Source organism: Rosa chinensis, chromosome 1 (assembly GCF_002994745.2).
Source record: "Rosa chinensis cultivar Old Blush chromosome 1, RchiOBHm-V2, whole genome shotgun sequence".
Taxonomy (NCBI): Eukaryota; Viridiplantae; Streptophyta; class Magnoliopsida; order Rosales; family Rosaceae; genus Rosa; species Rosa chinensis.
Window position 1 is genome coordinate 43,681,179 of NC_037088.1, and position 17,604 is coordinate 43,698,782.

The following is a 17,604-nucleotide window of genomic DNA, read 5'->3' on the forward strand; positions in this document are numbered from 1 at the left end:
TTTTATTTTTGATATTTTATAAGTACGGATTCGTTATTACATCTATTCCTTACTTCATATGCTCGTACTATGTGCCAAAGAAATACAAAATAGCTAATTCTAGACAACATTATGGTAAATGAAATATTACTGTTAAACGTATTTTAGCTGTTTCTGTTCCATGTTTATTGTTAAATAGTGACTACAGTAAAATGTCTGCACGAGAATTGAAAATGACATCTCTAAATGGAAAACTGTTCTAATTTGTAAATCATCCCCTAATCTTAAACTAGCTCCAGCTTTTTGGATCCACAATGCATGTCATGATATGGTAGTCCGCGACGGAGTCCCTCAAGTCTATTACTGAGATTTCCGATCCTCGGCAGGAATGTGATACGGCTCGTCTTCTCGTCTGCCCTCATCCTCGTGTCTCAGCTTCGCCAACTAGTTAGGGAGCAAATGGTTATATTGAGTTAATAACTTTGATGCACAATGGTGTCATAAACTTGGTGAATGCATGCAAGTTTGATCATAAGGTACTTACCTTCTCAAGGGCTTGCTTCCGATACCTATACCCCTGAAGATGTATGCAATTGGTGCATTAGTGTTATTTTTCAATGTATATTATTGATTGGGAGTCTAACAAAATCCGAGTAATTAGACTAGAGTAAGCTACAGAAGGAATAACCTTGTCAGTTCCATAGATGTAATCGCAATAAGTGAACACTGATGCAAAGTTGCTCTGACTTTGTTCTCCAACATAGTGATGATAGTCGTGGTACTCTGCACCTCCATAGAATGGGATGTATTTTGAGGGACTCCAAGGGAAGTTGTACCTGACAATTTTGAGTCATTTTTATGACGCCCACTTTAGCATAGCTTATAATGAGTACAAAATTGCTTTAACTAGTAAGTTGAGTAGCAAAAGACAGCTTTCATGCTAAAACTATAGTTGTTTATAATTTAAGTTAAGCCATCTCAAATTGGGAAGTGTCTTCATCTGCTTCTAATAAAACTGCAAACAAAAAAAAACTTATACCAAACAAAGTTGAGTGGGTTTCAAAACACTTACCCGCTATGAGTCTCAATGGCTTCCATTTGTCGCAAAATGAACCATAACCAGTATGTGACAATGTGGCCGGGAACCAATGCTGGGGCGAGAAATGCAGGAATGCCGAGGATCAAAATTTCCACCCAATGGGCATATGGTGCTGCAAGCCCAATCGGAGCAGCGTATTCATGGTGGATCCGGTGGATCTTGTTGTAGCCCCATTTTGAGTGGAGTAGTCGATGGATCCAATAATTTCCGAAATCCTCTATAATAAAATACACCATTATTTGCAAAAATACTTCCCACAAGGATGGTAATGGCAAACTCGTCCGAATCCCTATCCACTATGATAAACACCCAACAAGATGAATAGACTGTCAAATATCTATTTCGCTAGATCAAAACACACAATATTTACGCATATATAAAACCGGCTTCCGTCCCAAAAGCTTAAGCTGTTAACAAATTACCTGGATCGTGGGGTATGAAATCACTTGCAGAGGGCCAACGACAAGAAGAAAGCTTCCCATGACATTCTTATAGCACTTGAACATGTTGGAGAAGGAGTCCTTCACCTTCGGTTGAATCTTGTACTTGTCCATGTTCTTGAACCAGCCGAGTCCTATGAACACGTACGGCAGAGGAGCCAAAGTGTAGAACAGCATGAGGAAGATGATGTTATGGTAGTGAAGGACGTAATCTGGTTTGTGAGCCGAGTATCGGAACCATAGCTTCTCTGCAACACTGAGAGCTCTGCCATGGGCTTCTTCTGCTTCTTGAAGGTTTTGGTAAGGCAGCATTATGTTTGGTGTTGAACGTACAAGTGTCCGTGGCTGTTGAAGCTTGAATCCTTAAACTAAATATGCATGAATTGCGCAACAGTGCTTACCTCGTGTGTTGTGGAAAGGACCACAATTGAAGCTGAGTAGTCACCAAGAAGCTAACTAACTACTATTTTGACCCGCTAAACAATATAAGGTTGAGTGTTTTTAGATCTTTCATAGATTTCCTACAAAAGATCAAGCTTATCCAAAATGGTTTTGTTCTTTGATTGTTATCGTTATGATTTTACTTTTTATATATCTTCTAAAGAAAACTTTGTTATCTTTAATTTCTATTGTTACGTTAGATGATTGAGCGATTTCATATTTGTTGTGATATAATGACATTTAATTGTGTGATAGGCTTGGACGTATAGTTAAAGTCCTCTAAACCTAATCTTTTTGCTCTAAAGTGTTGTTCATTATTGAATTCCTTGTTTAATATAGAAGCAAGTAATTGTTCTAGGGTCCCAAACTATCATGTGATATTTGTCTGGGCCAATAGAATATCGATATCTATGCAGAAGAAATGTAGAAATAAAAATTAATATTATCTTTTTTGAGAAAATAAGAGACCTTTATTGAACAAAACCAAAGATAATGACCGGTAGTGGACATGAACTCCCCACTCTCCTCCCTAAGAACCGAACCAGTTACGGGTCCGTCATCAAGAATGACTTCCATGAGCCAAAAGAGCCCAACCCCTAACCAACAAAGTCACCCAACCTCACAGGCTACAAATAATCCCGAGAACATCAATAACACCTCATAGACAACCGCCATAAAAACCAACGCCCTCTTCCACACAGTGTCCCAATGAAGCCAGACCACATGCAAGGATCGTTTGTCAGCACATTGACCATAAGATAAAACCGAAAATAAAACAACTTGTCCCCAGGAAAGACACCACCACCATGGCACATTAAATCAGCATAAAGTAAGTTTTTTATATATATGGATCATCACATTAGTTCGGACAACCATATGTACAGTGATCCGAGACTATATAATATTTTTTTACCAAACTATTCACTAATTTTCCTATACATGCAGTGCAAACGTGTAAAGTAATGAATCAAAATGAAAATATGTTAAAACAAATTTGAAAAGGTCTTGATCTTCATTATGAATGAGTGTCACAGGAAAATATCCAGAGACAATTTGTACTCTCGAATTTTGAATTTGAACATCGATCTTTACATTTCAAACTCATGATACTATAAAATGAGTTGAACGTGATACGCACTTTTCTCCGTGATTTTTCTGAAATAATGCCTCTCATCATGTGAAGCATATGCTAAAATAGTCATTCAAATTTTCAATATATACATCTCTCGACCTGCTATGAACTGCGAGTTTGTGGTCATAAAATAATGCAAGGATTGTTTTGAATGTTTTTTTTTTGTTAATTATTTAATAGTTAGTTATCGTTGTTTTTGAGTATTTTATTTAATTATTCAGGGACATTGGAGTAAATTAATTGGTGATACATAAGTTTTATGTGATGTTACAAACTGATAGAGAAGTACTACTTCAAGAATGATTTGCATATGTAATCCCTGCATATGTAATCCCTGTGTTTATATAGCTCAAGATTGTAGAAAATCTTGCCAAAATAGAAAGGGAAACTGCAAAAAAATAAACGAAGTTCCTAGTAGGGTTTTAGAAATATCTAAAGGATAAGGTAATTGATAATTTCATTCCTTGTTTAGAAATGCAAATCCAACTCATATACTACCACCTAAAACTCTGCCTTTAAATTCCTGTAATCACTCAAGGAAAAAAAGAAAAAAGTTTTCATTCCAAAGTTGGACAGCTCATGATGTTCATATCAATCTATTATGCGCCTCTACATCTAGCATTGGGTAGACCTCATACAATAACTGTCCTAGCTCTACCGTATCTTTTGTTTCATTTCTTCTAGAACAATCACAAACACTTTTTTGATTATGGATCTACTACCAAAAATTCAATGTGTAATCTTAGCATTCAATGTTTATTTACACGTGTAAGATCTGAGAAAATACCACATGGATATTCTACCATCGTAGGTATTCAAGAATCTATACATGAAATTTTAATGAATTTAAAAGAAATTGTATTGAGAAGTAATCTGTATGAAACTTGTATTGCGTCTATTTGTGTCAAGGGTCCTGGATATGAGAGGCGGTAGTTTACCATGTGGCGGATGTCAGTGGTTCGAGTCCGCTTATCTCCAATTCACGAATTTAACGGATACAAAGCTATATGATAGCACCCAATTTTTCCAATTCGGTAGTTCGATCTATGTTATGATTTATCATTCATGGACGTTGATAAGATCCTTCCATTTAGCAGCACCTTAGGGGATGGCCTAGCCTTAAATAAAGTTACGGGGGATACCTAGGCACCCAAAGACGAGGAAGGGTGTAGTAAGCGATGAAATGCTTCGGAGAGTTGAATAAGGGTAGATCCAGAGATTCTCGAATAGGTTAACCTTTCGAACTGCTGCTTAAGGGTATAGATTTTCATTTTATGCGGGGTATGGGATCCGTGGTAGGTGAAAAAATCACACGTTTGGCTGAGTATACTACCAATAAACTTTTACCTCTTATTCTAGTGTGTGCTTCCAGAGGAGCACGTACGTACGCATGCAAGAATGTATTGGCCACTAAATAATCACTCGATTCCAATTGAAATAAGGAGAGGAAAAGTAGAAAAGTTCTAAAGTAACAAAATGGAAGGAAAGCTCTAGAAGAAATGACACTAATCAAGCCTACAAATCTCACTCCCAACTTTAAGAGCATCTTTAGAAAGAAAAAAAACAATTGTTTTCATTCCAAAGTCATCTATATTGGCCACCAAATAATCACTCAAATCCAATTGAAAAAGGATAGGAAAAGAAGGAAAGTTCTAATGTAAAATAATGCAAGAAAAGTCCCAGAAGAAATGACACTAATCAAGCTTTGTAAGGAAATTAAATCTCACTCCTAACTTTAAGAGCATATTTACCGATGATAGCCATTTTTTAGTCCAATTTTAGCCAAAGTAGTTATAAAGTCATTTTGGCTAGCCAATTTTAATATACTTCTTCATCATATCTCTCTATTTTAACAAGTTATGAATTTATATTATTTTAATTTAATTAAAAAATAGTTTAAATGTATTTATAAATTAAATAAATAGCTTAAAATGAATATTTTAAATTAACAAAAATAATAGAGAGCTTCATCTCGCTCTCTCTATTTTTTCTTTTTTCTTTTTGTAGTAAAATTTGAATCCATTAGATCAACAACCATAAACAGGCTAGAGACTACAAACACTTAAGAATAAAGAAATTGGTGGGAAAGCAACCAACTCTCTACCCAAGTACTGCAGCTCATTACAGTCCAATAACGCTCGCTTAAAAGCAAGCCTAGTACACACAAAAATAGCCTCATCTCTTAAGGAAACATCAGTCATCCACACCTCACTTGCCTACACTCAATTGTCGTGCAAATGAAATATAGAAATATCTCAAAAAACTTCTAGAAGCTATCCCTACGCACACTAGACTTGGAAAAACGCTAGTCACATTCAAAATAGTCACCAAATCCAGTATAAGTCGTTATTCGAATAGACTAGCACTTGAAGATCACTGAAAAGCCCAACCTATCCATATAGGTCCAATTCTAGGGTTAGGCCAGCCCAAGCACTAAGGAATAGATGAGAGTGGCAATCCGCCCTCCTTTTGAGCCCTAACAACAAGCCCAAAAAATTCAAGCCTAACCCCAAGCCTAAGCAAGGCTAGCAAGAAGGAAAAATTGCATCCCCTGCCACAGAGTAATTGTCGCTCTCTTCGGCGGCCGACCCATCTAAAGAATCGTCACTAGTGCCGACGATGTCGATCAAAACCACAGACCGCCTCCTTTTGTGACCGATCAAAACCACATCAAAACAGCCATATAAAACCACAATAATGGCTACAATAGCGGCAAGCACAGATCAGCCAAATCCAGCCTTTATAGATCAAGAAATCTTATCCAACTCCGATCAACCCCTCGAAATCAGACCAACAGTCAGTGGTTGAAATCAGAAAACGACCTCGACGCCTCTTCTTCAACACAACACTACAAGTGATGTCGATATGCAAACCTGCCCAAGACCAAAACCGGACACGATCAAACAAAGAGCCGTTGTCTACTTGAAACCCTAACGTTAGGGTAGCTTTCTCTTTGTGTCTCAAGCTCATCTCGCTTCCTATATATAGGAGCAAGATAGTTAAAAGTTAAAATGGGAAGCAACTTAGGAGTCTGGTGTAGTTGCTAAAATGAATAAAAAGGTATTGTCAATACTATAAGAGATGACAAAGGGTAATAACATTTTCACAAATCAAAAGCACAAGAGACATATCTGAACAAGCCTAATCTTGAAAGGGTGGCAGCGCTGCAGGAATATGCCGTGGCGAAGTTGTGACTCGTCTTAAAACCTAACTAAGGCTGATGGCTACGAAGGAGGATGGCGGTGCTAGTCTGTTCGTCAATACTGGTTACTAGGTGCCAAGGGTTTGTCGGCCTATAGTACTTGGGGTGACCAACAACTTTGGGAGGCCCAAGTGTGCAGAAAATGTTTAGGCTCTATCACAGGCCCATTTTTTCTCCCGTTTATGGGCTAGGCTGATGGCTCATCTATTGGCTAGTATACTAGGTTTGTTTTAAAGTCTATACCAATAATGAGACCTCTTCTGTGTGACTAGCTTAGTAGATTTGCTTGGTTTCATCGTACCACAATTGAATGATCGGCTTTGAAATCAAGTTGACTAGATTACTTACAAGGTGAAGTGGTTTTTGTTTGGTATAGACTACTCGCTGCTCAAATTGTTTACATAGAGTAGTCATCTTTTGTACTGTTGTATACCCAAGTTAAGGTTATATTTAAGTCTATGAATCCTTCATTTCAAAAAATGTTTTATTATTAAAATTAAATGAAGAGACTAGCGGTAGACACTTGACATTCCAAATCAACTATTTAGATTACGAAGAACAAGAATCTTACTCGAATATATTTTCTCCGAATATATTTTCTCAATCTTTCCGTGTTCCTCTGTCGCATAGGAACTTAATGTTTTATTTATTTGAAAAGAGAAAAAAAACTAAATCTGTTTACATTAATATGAGTTTTAAAACGATTTTTATTGAATTTTGAGAGTTTAGATAACTGCATGCTCTCACACTCATCAGGCATGTAGAAACTCTTGTTATTAAATTGAATGAAGAACCGAGTGGTGTGTTTTCAATTGTGATGGTCCCCTTTCCTTCAAAATTGTAGGTAGCTAGACACTTGACGCCCCAAATCAGCTATTGCATAAAAACTATCACTTAATCTTCTATATATTTGGGGGAAATTGCTCAAATATCCTAATTTTAATAAAATCTATGTTTACATTTACAAGGGTTTTGATTTTTATAGAATATTCACATATATGTATTTGAAGGGGTTTGAGAAGTACTCAAGCAGCTACGGTGGAAAAGAACTTGGGACAATGATAAAAGAGGTCATTTTAAAGTATTTTATGATAATCCAGATACCACAAATGTCCTCTTGATAATTAAGGTAAGCTATTAACAACCTACCACTAGAGTTAAACTTAATTACAAAAACTGCCACCGCTGGCTCTCTCTCCCTCCCTTCCGTTAATATGTTATCTTTAGATTCAACCCTTTACCAAAATTTCTCTCTCTCTCTCTCTCTCTCTCCATAAACCCTTACCATCCAACCTCCTTGACCGCGACTCCTTGAGACCTTCCTCGACTTCTCCGACTTGCCACCCTTCACCATTGATCTCTCCTTCGAGTGGATCCTCGACTCCCATGACTCCGACACCGATCAGATCAAGCTCATTGATCGCACCCTGCAGTTGAGATCGGTGCTCCTCGAGGCCGGTAAGATCTTGGCGAGACGACGAGCCTCCAAGCACAACTCCATCTCCTGGGCTCTCCCTCTCGACCTCACCATCAAGGTAAGCCCAGGTTTTATTGTTGAAGTAAAATTTGAACTGTAATTGTTGCCAGAAACTGGTTTGATAGTGTTAGTTTTTGGGCATTCCGATTCTTTCGTTTCGAAGATGTACTTTGCCGTTTTCAGTAGCAAAGCAAACTTGCACAACTAATTTTCATGCTAATAGAGATGCAAAAACCAAGACAAAGGCAACGAACACCACAAGTGTTAAGGTAGTCTTCATGATCTTAGTTCATAAACCTGTAATTTGAACCACATGCAATTAACCAGAATATTAAGTACAAAATGATCATTTTTGGTTTACATTTGATCTTTTAGCTTCCTCATTTCACCTGTATTTACATTTTCAATTTTGGAGGTGCAATGCATTATTTCTCATTTGTAGTAATGCTACTTTGAGGATATGATACTCTCATTTTGATTGTATCTTTGATTTTCTATATCTGATTTAATTTTGATTACAAGTTGTGGCTCAAAAACTGAAGGAGGTAGAAATTACTGAGCAAGACTCACTTCTGGTTTACAATTAGTTAATCAATGAAAAACATGACAAGTTCATTGCAAGTAAAGTAGGAATTGAAGAACAATAGTCAGTGAATTTGAGTTCGAGTTTTATGCTATTGTCATTTGTCAGTAAAGACTAAGGAGTATGCTTCTATTATATTTCATCTTTACAATGTGTGTATTGCACTTGTACTTGCAATCATTACGGATTTGAAATTTCTCCTCCCATTGTTGTTGTTATTCATGTAGTGCACATGGTTCTTTTGAGTTACTATAGTGTAAGTGACTAACTGATGAAGGTGGGAGATGACCATAAGTGAATCATTTGTCAATTGGTTTTCAACTGAACCATTTCTAGGGACTTGAGGCAGTTGCCTCATATACAGCCATTCTAACATGTTCGGAAGATTTATTTGTTTTGCATGTTTCATTTCCCTTTCTAAACATAATCAGTAGCCCTAGAAATCTAACATCACGAAAACAAAGGAAATCTGGGCTGATATGTACTTGGCTTAAGTATGTAGAACATTTGATTATATATATATATATATATATGTGTGTGTGTGTGTGTGTGTGTGTGTGTGTGTGTGAGTATCAGACAAAAGATAACATGGCTTCTATGTTCAAATGAGTTTTTTTTCTTATTGTGCTTTAGGTGACTTCCTTTCTAATAATGTGGGATGATTTGACTACAGTTTAAGCAGTAGAGGAGTTTATGAGCGCAATGGACGAGCAAGGAGGGCAAAAGAGTTAGTAGCAAACAAGAACAACATGAGATACAGACCCCAATCATATAATCAAGGATCGTTGAAATGGAAATTGGGGACTTCTTATCATTCATTGTTTCATTGAAATTTATTATAAAAAATATTAAGATTCAAACACGTGTAATTATAGAGTATCTCCTCCTTTCCAATTCATAATCCAAACACCAGATTGGTGCCTTAGTTCGTCTTTGTAGTGAGTGTGAAGTATTTTGCTGTTGTATTAATTCTTGATTAGTTGTGTTGTAATACTACCACAAGTCATTGTTATACACATGTCAGTGGCCAAGTCACATTGTATGTCACTGGCCAGTGTAGTTATTAGTCAGGCCAAGTCCCTAGTTTGTGAGGTTACTGGTCAGGTCACTGTTAACCTCAAGGCACTGGTTATGTCATTGGCCAAGTTACTGGTTAGGTTACAGTTTGTAAGGTTATACACATGTCACTGACCAAGTAACTATCAAGTCACTGACCAAGTAACTGTCAAGTCACTGTTATACACGTCATTGGCTAGGCCAGGTCCTTAGTTTGTAAGGTTATTGGCCAGGTCACTGTTAACCTCAAGGCACTGATTATGTCATTGGCCAAGTTACTGGTCATGTTACAGTTTGTAAGGTTATACACATGTCACTGACCAAGTAACTGTCAAGTCACTGTTATACACGTCATTGGCTAGGCCAGGTCCTTAGTTTGTAAGGTTATTGGCCAGGTCACTGTTAACCTCAAGGCACTGATTATGTCATTGGCCAAGTTACTGGTCAGGTTACAGTTTGTAAGGTTATACACATGTCACTGACCAAGTAACTGTCAAGTCACTGTCATATTGCATGTCATTGCCTAAGTCACTGACTATGTCACTGGCTAAGTCAGTGGCCATGTCCAATGTTGATCAAGTCACTGACCATGTCATTGAAATTGGCAAGTAACTTGCAAAATAACATGTCACTAACTAAGTAACTGACCATGTCACTAACTAACTAAGTAACTGACAATGTCACTAACTAAGTAAGTAACTGACAATGTCACTAACCAAGTAACTGTCAGAAGCCAAGTCACATGTTAATAGCCAAGTCACTGTTAATCACATGTCACTAATTAAGTAACTGACCATGTCACTAACCAAGTAACTGTCAGTAGCCAAGTCACAAGTTAATAGCCAAGTCACTATTAATCACATGTCATTAACTAAGTAATTGACCGTGTCACTAACCAAGTAAGTAACTGACAATGTCACTAACCAAGTAACTGTCAGAAGCCAAGTCACTGTTAATCACATGTCACTAATTAAGTAATTGACCATGTCACTAACCAAGTAACTGTCAGTAACCAAGTCACATGAATAAAAAACATTAATTAACTGTGAACATATAGGAGTATTATGAGGGTCCTAACTCTATAAGTAGCACAGCTACATCTGTTATTGAACAAAGGGAATACAACAAAAGGCAGAAGGACTGCAAATGATATAAATATTGCACATATGCATAAGGTTAGAGGCCATAACTAAAAGCAGGCTCAGCCAAATGGATTCCTGGAACAATATAACCACCAATGAATCACTGCCTACAAGAGAACTAAGTTGCAGAACATAAACTCCAACATCCAAGGAGCATTAGCATATACATATCTAATTTCACGCAATATGACGGCCTTAAGCTATACCATCATTTAACAAAAGCTCCAAACGATCTAAGTTACCACATGACATCTAATATTAACCCTACTACCAGTAAAGTTGGAAGTGTGAAACAAGATACTTCAAAGCGTCAACCTTTCCATCCAACCATCCATGTTCTTTCATGAATCTACAAAACTCCTGCGTCAAGCAACAATCACATTATGATTAACTGAATTATTAACCCCAGTTACATGAATTAACTCCAGTAAGTAAGTAAGTAGAATTCATTTTACATCAAACATATCTCTTGTGAGGTGCAAAAAAAGAGTAATCAGGAACTTAGATTGCACGCGTGGAAGCATGCACAGTCAACTGGGTCTCATATGCCAATACAATAGGTTACATAAAAAGCAGGTAATAAAAGGAAGGGTGCCACACTGAGATTGTGATGCCCCGGAAATTCGTATTTATTTTCCAAGGAATTTCCGGAATCTAATTTATGGTTGTTGGACGGTTTCGTGGCTCATGGATGGAGCGGAAGTGTTTCGGGCGAATAATTAATTGAAGAATATGGTTTTAGGGGGTTGCCAAATGTTGACTTTTTATTCGTAGGGATTCTCTGAAAACTTCCTTCACAAAAGTTGTAGAGCGCGTCGATACGAGTTCGTGGATATGTGGAACGTGAGAATCGGAGTTCGTATGAGGAAGTTATGGCTATGGAAAGAAGTTTCCATTTCAGTATATATAGGAAAAATCATAAAAATATCTCATTTTTCCACTTTCCTCTTCTGGAAACCCTTTTTCTCTCCCTTTTCTCTCTCGGTCGATACCTTCAGTATCAAAGAATTTCGACTGACCCGACCCGAACCCGGCATTCCGACCCGACTTTTTCGGCCAACTGCGGCGGTCTCCGGCCGTGAAACTTGGCCAGCAGGGTCGCCTCCTCCGTCTGGTTGTCTCTGTGGTGCTCTCTAGCGCCGATTCATCTCCACGGCGGCGCTGCAAGGTGGTGCAGCCTTGTGTTTTCGGACCCGGCCGGAAAACACAACTCCGGCGACCTCATGACTTCAGGCTTCTTGGGTTGAGTTCAGAACAAGCTCGCTGATCGATCCATGGTGTTTGTTTTGATCGGTTGACGTGGAAATCGGTTCAACTCAGTTGGGATTACTGTTCACGGCTTGTGAGGTAGTTTTCGATCCCTTAAGCTTGTTTTCTGACTTCGAGCTAGTTATGAGAATTCACAAGCATGCTTAGATGAAGAACTTTGATGTTGGGAGTTTTGTGAAATAATGTGTTTTGGCCGGCGGCGGTGCACCACCGTCTGTGGTGGCGTTCCGGCGATGTTCCGGCCACTTAAGGAACTGTTTTTGATATTATATATGTTCTACTCGTTGATACGAGCGTTTCGATATATAATATGCAAATTTTGGAGTTCGTATGGAATTGTTATGATTTTTGCAGTTTCATACCGATCGATTATTCTGTCCGTGAGGATTTGAGCGTCCGATCGACTTGTGGTTTGGTCACATCGATCGTGGACGTATTCCGGAGACTTTGGGAGGTCTCGAATGTGGTTTTGCCTCGATTGGCGCCACTTTGGGGATTTTAGTTCAAAATAGGGGTTTCGAACTTTAATCAAATGTGAATCGTTACTGATTGAGATCATTGGTGATTAGGTGCTTCTAAAGGTGAATTGGACGAGTTGTTGGTGATAGTGTTAGTTCGGTTCTGTATAGAAGACGCAGCGGGATTCTGAGGTGAGTAATCTCACGAAGTTCATATCACGAACGGGCTTACCTTTATCGTTTTGAGAGTTATTTAGTTAACTGCAAACTATAGTTGGTATTAGTATGCATTCCTGAGCGGATGACTACGTATATATATATTTACGTGAAATATATATGTTTTGGTGGTTTGTGGATTTTGAAACAATATGCATGAAATGATGCTTTTTATTGTTTTGGGTTGTGGCTTTTGGAAAACAAATGATTGTGGAAATGTTGCTTTCGATTTGTTTTGAAAAGCGTTGAGATTTGTGTATTTGAGGAACATTTAGTTCGCGGGTGGTTTATTCAAATATGGGTTTTTACCGGGAGTAATTGATAGGGATCAATTACGGGGAATCTTTCATTTTAGATTCGTGTAACATTTTGGGTCCATTGTGACTCCTTTAATGTTTTGGTATTTATACCGCGGGTCCAAAGACTTACGAGTTGAGGATCGTGGGTGGAAAAATCGGGACTTCACGCCTTTGGCCGGGTTAGTGAATACGATCAGTTAGAGCTCTAGTCTGTCCGCCGTGCTTGTTTATTCATTTAAACGTGTGAGTTTATCTCGTGATTTGAGTGAGTTTATCTCGTGCTTTGTTTCTTGATTGAAACGCGTTTGTTTATTCATTTAAACGTGTGAGTTTATCTCGTGATTTGAGTGAGTTTATCTCGTGCTTTGTTTCTTGATTGAAACGCGTTTGTTTATTCATTTAAACGTGTGAGTTTATCTCGTGATTTGAGTGAGTTTATCTCGTGCTTTGTTTCTTGATTGAAACGCGCTGGTTTATTCATTTAAACGTGTGAGTTTATCTTGTGATTTGAGTGAGTTTATCTCGTGCTTTGTTTATTGGTTTAAACGTGATTGAGTGAGTTATTCTCGTGATTGGTGTGAGTTGTGTGTGGTTTGAGTTACTCATACGGGCTTGCAAAAGCTTACCGGGTTTGTTGTGTGGCAACCCGGTGCACCATTCCAACGGTGTAGGGGTTAATCCTGCAGGTTAGGATAATCGAGGTTGAGGCAGCGAGTTTGCAGCTTTACGGTAGGAAGCCATCTTTGTGACTTTACATTTGATAAGGACTTCCGTTGTATAGTTACTCTGAGCAGCATTTACGTTTTATCTTGTTGTTGACAATTTAATTCGTAAGCTTGTGTAATATATAACTCTATGAAGCGAGTGTATATTAACTTTGAGGGTTCAGGGCATCAATATGTGTGCAAGTTAAGGGGAAAAAGATTTCAGGTATTTGTATTGATGACTGGACGTTCACGCATGTATAATTATGGGATTATATATATCGATTTTCATGTGTGTAAAATCAGGGGCGTGACAGAGATCCTAATAAAGTGGAGATGACTGTGCAAGAAAGTTCGATGCCAGATAGGGGATTTAGCAGAAAAGGCCAACAGAACTTACTAGTCATTAGTTCACAACTCATGCAAGAAAAAGGGTATCAGTCTCATCTCATATAACAACACATATCAACTTAGAATTAACACTGCAATAGAGCAAAGTTGACCATTTAACTTACAAAAAAAAAAAAAATCTAAATAAACTGCAGTTATTTGGTAGTATATCTTTACAGAATTATAGAAGCTGACGTACACAATACGTGCCCTCTACCTTTTTAGCAAGATCAACATCAAGGCGGCTTTGCTACATCAAGGAAAAATAATGGCTTGGCTCCAGAAGTGACAATATCATTGACACTCATAGCAACCTGAGAATTGAAGTTGATCAGTACATAAATCAAAACACGTACACAACCACATGACTCATCTTGGGTATTAGTATTACCAAATAAATACCAATGGTCTCATGAATTATGCAAAACGCTAACTTCATGGTGACATAAATCCTTTGTATGAATTCCAAAAAGGAAAAGGTTTATTTCATTTGAAACCTGGGGATGTCTAGTTTTGAAATGCTGGTTCCTCCAAGCATGATTGAATAGGAAGCTAGTAAAAGAAATACCAAGAACATGACATTGCTGCTGTCTAAAACAAAAATCATGCAACAGACCTGTAACTTTGAAAAATCATAACTAATTCTAGAAAAATCGTTTTCAAGAGATTCAAATTTTGAAATGATCTTTAAGATGTCTACTGCAACATTTATGAAGACACCAACTTCAAATACCCAACCAAAATGTACAGTTTTCAGTAAAAAGGAAACTGCATCAAAAGCCCAGAAACACAATTTCAGATTTGCAGATCTTTGTTCTACCTTGAATTTAGCCAATGAATTGTAAATATAAGAGCTGGAACATAATGAAACAAATCAAAGAACATAGAATCAATTAAAAGACATAACAAAATCAATGAACATAGCGTGGATTATGGAAAAAAAAAAAGAAATTTATAATACAACAAACACAATTATATGGATTACAGTACAAACTTTCTTGATAGTTCATTATTCCCACATGACTCATCTTAGTTCCCACACCATCAGTACCAACCAAAGATATGAGTCACTTATTCACCATATAACTTGATCATCCCAAGAACAAGCTCCAGCTTACAGAGAACCACAACTGTTACTAATTGCATACACGCATAATCAATACCAATGGTCTCATGAATTCCAATATCAAATGCAAGCTACATTTAATGGGAATTTAATTTATATCATGCATGTTAAAGCTTGATCTGTTTAATTTGAGATGTTTCCGTTTGATTTGCAGGATCATAACACACTTACATGAAAGTTAATTCTTCTCTCATATCACTATGAAAGCTCTAGCGATGTTAATTTTTCAACTTTGATTGTAAGCAAGTCTCTGATTCCGCTTAAATCCCAACCAGTACAAATTGAAGCAAGCAAGCAAGCTAGTGCAGAAATTAGTGGTACTAGTTCATCATCACATATCAAGTCTGAATGATGCATACATATAAAAATTGGAACAGAATGAGAAGTGTTGGATTCAATTAAGCGATTCGATTACTCTGGTCATAGGGATTCCTTTGTTGATCACCATGTACGGCTACCAAATCCCGGAGTTCGGCAGCCTTATGGTCCAGGTCATCGTGCTCCAGTGCATCATTTGGTATACTGCTCTGTTGCTCTTCCTCTTCGAGTACCGTGACGGCAAGCTGCTAATAATGGAGCAGTTCCCGGAGACCGCAACCTTCATCGTCTCCATCAAGGTCGACGCTGGATCGACCTAAACGATCTGGAGCAATCCGATTACCGGCGAGTCGGTCCTGATACTGTAGAAGCAGATATCGACTTCACCGCAGTGATGAAAACGAAGAGATCAGAGTAAGCTCCGGTGCAGGCGAGGTCTGTGTCTGTGTGGAAAAGGAAGAAGAGAGAGAGAGAGAGAGAATCAAGCTTTTAGGTTTTGGAATTTCTGATCAAAATGGGAGGTCAAATTTGAATGCACGGTTATAAAAACGTGTATTAAGCTTAAGGGTAGAATGGGAATCAAAAAAATTAAAAACTGACCTTTTTTAACATCATTTTATTATTAATAAGGACTAAATTAATATTACTAACAATTTATAATGGACATTTTTATCAAGTGGGAAACTAAGTGACCTTTTTATCATTTCACAATATAATGTGACATTTTCCATCATTTCCCTAAAGAACTTCTTCTTCTTTTTGTTTTGTTTTTGAGTTGAAAAGGTCATTCGCTATATGCCAAATGCGAAAAAAAAAATATATATATATATATATATATCAATTTGTAAATTATTGCAAATCAAATTACAGGAAAAGCTATAATTGGGCAAAGACGATCACTGTTTAAATTTCTGACACGTCTTAAAAAAATTAAAGAGAAAAACGAAGGAAAAAAAAAAGAAGAAGAGAAAATTAAAAAGGTAAAGCTATAATCCAATTAAAGTCGACGTTATTGTCCTGTTTAAGCCACTGAGTAACTCAAATCCTATTGAAATAGGAAAAGAGCAAATAAGAAAGTTTGCAAATCCACATGATGGAAGGAATGTTCTAGAAGAAAGACACGGCTTGATTAAGCCTGGCCCTGTAAGGAAAGGAGTTCCTAAATCTAATACTAACACTACGTTCGTAGCTAGTTCCCTATATAAACACACACTTACCAGATCATTTTCACTCACAATTATTACATCCTTCCTGCCTAGATTGAGAAGAACAAGAATCTTGCCGAAATTCAATACCATTTGATTGAAGAGAACAAGCAGAAATGGCGTCGCAAAACAACATGGATCCTCCACTTTGTGCAAAGGGTTGCGGATTTTACGGTTCTCTGGAAAACAAGAACATGTGCTCAAAATGCTATGTTGATTATCTAAAACAAGAACTGATCGCCCAGTCAGTCATGGCATTTGAAGTACTTAAGAATTCAGTTACTACTACACCTACTCCTCTACCAAACTCATCATCTCTACTTGATGACCATCCTAGCCCGACGGTGACGGTTTCTGGTACCAACGGTTTGAATAGTACGGGATCAACTACAACTACTACTACAAGAATCAGGTGCCCCTGCTGTAATAAAAAGTTGGGACTGCTGGGATTTCACTGCTACTGTGGTGGTGTGTTTTGTGGAGAGCATCGCTACCCCGAAAAACACTCGTGCGGTGTGGATTTGAAGACAGCTGGAAGGGAGGTTTTGGCCAAGCAAAACCCGCTTTGCAAGGGTGATAAGATGCAGCATAGAATTTAATTAGATGGTTAGAAAAAAAAGATAATGAAGTGATGAACTTGTACCTCAAGAAAAATTGATTGCATTGGTTGAATGAATATATGAATATACCTCAATTTTTTTTTTTTTGAACAAATCAGAATTTTTTATTTAGTAACTTCCATGTTGCGAACTAGTGATCCTTATTTTCTTACAACCTTATTTAGTTCCTTCCTTACTTCTAATTTGTTATTTACAACGAAACTTCGATAAAACAATAATGGATTAATTTAGAAAGAATTTTATGTTTGATGTACATCGAAGCTAGTATGTACATACATAGTATACCAAGAGTTATATATTCAATCAAGACATACACAAAAACAATGAACAATTACATAAAAGATCAAGTGTTTCAAAATTTAATTCATCATCTGTATAAATACAATCGTCATCAGCTTTAGTCTAGATTTAAAATCGTACGTAGTAATTTTCATATTCTTCTAGTCAA

General features: G+C 37.4%; 2 protein-coding genes across 2 annotated transcripts; one reads left to right on the forward strand and one right to left on the reverse strand.

Moving 5' to 3' along the window:
- Nucleotides 1-132: 132 nt before the first annotated feature.
- On the reverse strand, nucleotides 133-1,937 carry LOC112177775 (methylsterol monooxygenase 1-1). Its single transcript, XM_024316034.2, has 5 exons — nucleotides 1,501-1,937; nucleotides 1,052-1,374; nucleotides 668-815; nucleotides 524-556; nucleotides 133-423 (listed from the first exon to the last, which is right to left on the reverse strand). Exons 1-5 carry the CDS (start codon nucleotides 1,828-1,830, stop codon nucleotides 340-342), a joined length of 918 nt encoding a protein of 305 aa, XP_024171802.1. The 5' UTR covers nucleotides 1,831-1,937; the 3' UTR covers nucleotides 133-339.
- Nucleotides 1,938-16,641: 14,704 nt separating this feature from the next.
- Nucleotides 16,642-17,135, forward strand: LOC112189028 (putative zinc finger A20 and AN1 domain-containing stress-associated protein 8). Its single transcript, XM_024328291.2, has one exon. It carries the CDS (start codon nucleotides 16,653-16,655, stop codon nucleotides 17,133-17,135), a length of 483 nt encoding a protein of 160 aa, XP_024184059.1. The 5' UTR covers nucleotides 16,642-16,652.
- The last annotated feature ends 469 nt before the right edge of the window (nucleotides 17,136-17,604 follow it).